Below are 5416 nucleotides of genomic sequence, written 5' to 3' on the forward strand. Positions count from 1 at the left end.
TGAGACGGTCCTTACAAAAATTGGGACCAGTCAAACACACGGTTAGGGAGTTATTGGTGGATTAAGATTCTACAAGGACTTATAGAGGGACATATTAATGGTCAAGGGAAATAACCTTCTCAGTTGGTGGCAGTGAGAATGGTTATTTCCCTTTGACCAACGGGGTGTTTTTCCTACCTCGGAGGAATTTCTTGTTATATCATGTAAATGAAGACGTGTCAAACTCAGTAGTCTGAAAGGGACTAAATTCGCCACTGCTCGTGATGACAAACGTCATTCTGGGACTGGTTGCTTAGCTCGCACTACAATGTTTAAAACCCCAACCCGTGCAAATCTGATACGACACAGTAAGCCATGTAGTATTCTCTATAAGCACACTTCAATCCTCTCACCCTTTCTTCCCCACCTCACCCTAAACACGATTTGTAATGTTCAAGTGCCATAAAACATTTTAAAAAAGCAGTGCAGACCTAGAGAGTGTCATGACCCCCGTCCGCGCCCCCCCCCCCACTCCCTCTCCCTCCCCCTACCTCTGAGAGGCAGTGAAACACACTTTTAATTTGTATATTGCTGTTCTGTTTGCATTATAAATATTCTCAAATTAGTATCTTGATTTTGTCCACCATCGGGTTTACTTCTTTTATGGTTCCCCTTGGGTTCGTTAACATACATAAGCTCCATGTTTGAGTTGTGTTCCTCAGTGTAAAATACAGTATGTCACAAAATACTAAAATTGAATACAGTTTTGTTTAAACCAGTGAAAGCCTAGACGCATTGGACTGACCTATATCGAGGGGACAGAACTCAGATAAAGCAAATAAGCTATCGGACTTGGTTTGGATTCCGGATGAGTCAGGCATAAGGTACACACTGTATACTAAACATTAGTTTTGTCGGCGTATCACCTTCTCATCGTTGAAGGTAGAAACATACAAGTATATGTTTTGCTATGACCGTGTGTTCCCCGTTTCCAAACTACACACACCATGGTTCAGCTCAATCGGCCGATAAATCCCAGAGATCTGAGTTCGGGTAGAAGGACAAACTGACAAACTGACACACTGACAAACTGAATCCCACACACCCCCTCCCCCCTCCCCCCCCCCCTCCCCCCTCCCCCCCCCCTTTACAGGGATGTAAATAGGGTCGGTAGGTTAATTGCAAGGACTGCTCTTCCTCTTCAGCTTGCTGTTGCTGTCCATGACATATTGCGTTTTTGTCGCATTATGCACTGAAAATGGTATCACACCCCGTGTTTTTGTCGCATTATGCACTGACAATGGTATCACACCCCGTGTTTTTGTCGCATTATGCACTGAAAATGGTATCAAACCCCGTGTTTTTGTCGCATTATGCACTGAAAATGGTATCAAACCCCGTGTTTTTGTCGCATTATGCACTGAAAATGGTATCAAACCCCGTGTTTTTGTCGCATTATGCACTGAAAATGGTATCAAACCCCGTGTTTTTGTCGCATTATGCACTGAAAATGGTATCAAACCCCGTGTTTTTGTCGCATTATGCACTGAAAATGGTATCAAACCCCGTGTTTTTGTCGCATTATGCACTGAAAATGGTATCAAACCCCGTGTTTTTGTCGCATTATGCACTGAAAATGGTATCAAACCCCGTGTTTTTGTCGCATTATGCACTGAAAATGGTATCAAACCCCGTGTTTTTGTCGCATTATGCACTGAAAATGGTATCAAACCCCGTCATTTGTGGCTCCTGAATAAAGTGGCACGAAACCCAATCTTTTGATGCTTCTGAAAAGAATGATACCTACACCGTTTGGCATACCATAGCATCGTTGCTCGAAAGAATAGTTTATCAGAATGGAAAGGGTTCGGTCGAGAATTGGCTGTCCTTTCACTAACATATAAATGTGGTTCAGTTTTAGCTGTTCTGATGTTGTGGTGTCGATTTTAACACGCGCAACTTAGCTTTCGTTGATTTCATCTTTGGGGTTTTCTATGGTTTCGGTTCCATTGTGTCGACACTACCGCATGTGATATCAAACTGTTCGTTGCATACGCTAAGAAAATAAACGGCCTTTTCGACAGCATAATTTGTTTTTGACATATACAGCCTTATCACCAAGATTTACACCCAAAAAAGCACCTGCCTAGTTTCGTTCGCTGAACAGTACAGACCAGACTTATTGTCGCTTTACGCAACTAAATTGTTTTGGATAGATCGTACACCCACTCTCGTCGTATTAACATACTGGCGTAGATAAACTGTTTTTTAAGTTTGGTTGCTCCGGGCAGTAAGGCAGCAGTCGGCAGATGCGTCAAAGGCGGTTAAAGATTGCTACCGTGGTGTTGAAGCACCTCATAACAAGGTCAGCCCACTTCGACAGCTGCGTATGAAATCCGTTCTTCCCCTGTGGCAAAAAAGCTCAATATCCGTGATTGTACTCTTTCACCTGTGTACGAATTTCTAACATGTCTTGGTACAATCGCTTTTAATCATTTGATGCTGCGATGTCCTGAAAAATGTAACGGAAAAACAAAACAAATTTTTCTCAAGAGTCGGTTGTCAACTTACTGCCTTGAAGGTCAGGGGTGGGGGTGGATGGGGGAGATGGGTTGGGGGTGCGGAGTAGGGGGGGGGGGGGTGAGTGGGGGGAAGGGGGGGGGATAGGCAGTGCGTAAATCATGATTCTATTAAAGAAATACCTGATGGCAGCAAACAATTGTATGCGAAGTGTTGTGGCGATTTCTTTGATTAAGAACAAAGAAAAACTTCAAGGCAGCTAAAATAAAAGGTATTTGTAATGCAATGCACTAAAGGAGTTATGAGGATGAGGATGAGTAAAGGCACAAATGATTGTATTGTCAGCATACACAAACCTGGGAAGGGAGGCAGAGGCAGCTGAGAGGAGTTGGACATTGCACTGATAAAGCTGAGAGGAGTTGGACATTGCACTAATACAGCTGACAGGAGTTGGACATGGCACTGATACAGCTGAGAGGAGTTGGACATGGCACTGATACAGCTGAGAGGAGTTGGACATGGCACTAATACAGCTGAGAGGAGTTGGACATTGCACTGATACAGCTGAGAGGAGTTGGACATGGCACTGATACAGCTGAGAGGAGTTGGACATGGCACTGATACAGCTGAGAGGAGTTGGACATGGCACTGATACAACTGAGAGGAGTTGGACATGGCACTGATACAGCTGAGAGGAGTTGGACATGGCACTAATACAGCTGAGAGGAGTTGGACATGGCACTAATACAGCTGAGAGGAGTTGGACATTGCACTGATACAGCTGAGAGGAGTTGGACATGGCACCGATACAGCTGAGAGGAGTTGGACATGGCACTGATACAGCTGAGAGGAGTTGGACATGGCACTGATACAGCTGAGTGGAGTTGGACATGGCACTGATACAACTGAGAGGAGTTGGACATGGCACTGATACAGCTGAGAGGGGTTGGACAAGGCACTGATACAGCTGAGAGGAGTTGGACATTGCACTGATACAGCTGAGAGGAGTTGGACATTGCACTGATACAACTGAGAGGAGTTGGACATGGTACTGATACAGCTGAGAGGAGTTGGACATTGCACTGATACAACTGAGAGGAGTTGGACATGGCACTGATACAGCTGAGAGGAGTTGGACATGGCACTGATACAACTGAGAGGAGTTGGACATGGCACTGATACAGCTGAGAGGAGTTGGACATTGCACTGATACAACTGAGAGGAGTTGGACATGGCACTGATACAGCTGAGAGGAGTTGGACATGGCACTGATACAACTGAGAGGAGTTGGACATGGCACTGATACAACTGAGAGGAGTTGGACATGGCACTGATACAACTGAGAGGAGTTGGACATGGCACTGATACAGCTGAGAGGAGTTGGACATTGCACTGATACAGCTGAGAGGAGTTGGACATGGCACTGATACAGCTGAGAGGAGTTGGACATTGCACTGATACAGCTGAGAGGAGTTGGACATGGCACTGATACAGCTGAGAGGAGTTGGACATGGCACTGATACAGCTGAGAGGAGTTGGACATGGCACTGATACAGCTGAGAGGAGTTGGACATTGCACTAATACAGCTGAGAGGAGTTGGACATGGCACTGATACAGCTGAGAGGAGTTGGACATTGCACTGATACAGCTGAGAGGAGTTGGACGTGGCACTGATACAGCTGAGAGGAGTTGGACATGGCACTGATACAGCTGAGAGGAGTTGGACATGGCACTGATACAGCTGAGAGGAGTTGGACATGGCACTGATACAGCTGAGAGGAGTTACACATGGCACTGATACAGCTGAGAGGAGTTGGACATTGCACTGATACAGCTGAGAGGAGTTGGACATTGCACTGATACAGCTGAGAGGATTTGGACATTGCACTGATACAGCTGAGAGGAGTTGGACATGGCACTGATACAGCTGAGAGGAGTTGGACATTGCACTGATACAACTGAGAGGAGTTGGACATGGCACTGATACAACTGAGAGGAGTTGGACATGGCACTGATACAACTGAGAGGAGTTGGACATGGCACTGATACAGCTGAGAGGAGTTGGACATTGCACTGATACAACTGAGAGGAGTTGGACATGGCACTGATACAGCTGAGAGGAGTTGGACATTGCACTGATACAACTGAGAGGAGTTGGACATGGCACTGATACAGCTGAGAGGAGTTGGACATGGCACTGATACAGCTGAGAGGAGTTGGACATGGCACTGATACAGCTGAGAGGAGTTGGACATTGCACTGATACAACTGAGAGGAGTTGGACATGGCACTGATACAGCTGAGAGGAGTTGGACATGGCACTAATACAGCTGAGAGGAGTTGGACATGGCACTGATACAACTGAGAGGAGTTGGACATGGCACTGATACAAATGAGAGGAGTTGGACATGGCACTGATACAGCTGAGAGGAGTTGGACATTGCACTGATACAACTGAGAGGAGTTGGACATGGCACTAATACAGCTGAGATGAGTTGGACATGGCACTGATACAGCTGAGAGGAGTTGGACATGGCACTGATACAGCTGAGAGGAGTTACACATGGCACTGATACAACTGAGAGGAGTTGGACATGGCACCGATACAGCTGAGAGGAGGTGGACATGGCACTGATACAGCTGAGAGGAGTTGGGCATGGCACTCATACAGCTGAGAGGAGTTGGACATTGCACTGATACAGCTGAGAGGAGTTGGACATGGCACTGATACAGCTGAGAGGAGTTGGACATGGCACTAATACAGCTGAGAGGAGTTGGACATTGCACTAATACAGCTGAGAGGAGTTGGACATGGCACTGATACAGCTGAGAGGAGTTGGAAATTGCACTGATACAGCTGAGAGGAGTTGGACATTGCACTGATACAGCTGAGAGGAGTTGGACATGGCACTGATA

General features: G+C 46.2%; 1 protein-coding gene across 1 annotated transcript in view; it reads right to left on the reverse strand.

The window, feature by feature from the left end:
* The window catches only part of LOC138945888 (uncharacterized), a 7469-nt gene extending 3241 nt beyond the window's left edge, over positions 1-4228 (reverse strand). Inside the window, exon 1 of the mRNA XM_070317408.1 lies at positions 2938-4228. Coding sequence (XP_070173509.1) covers positions 2938-4228 — 1291 coding nt within the window. The remainder of the gene's footprint in view (positions 1-2937) is intronic.
* Between the last annotated feature and the right edge of the window lie 1188 nt (positions 4229-5416).

Source organism: Littorina saxatilis, linkage group LG13, assembly GCF_037325665.1.
Source record: "Littorina saxatilis isolate snail1 linkage group LG13, US_GU_Lsax_2.0, whole genome shotgun sequence".
Lineage (NCBI taxonomy): Eukaryota > Metazoa > Mollusca > Gastropoda > Littorinimorpha > Littorinidae > Littorina > Littorina saxatilis.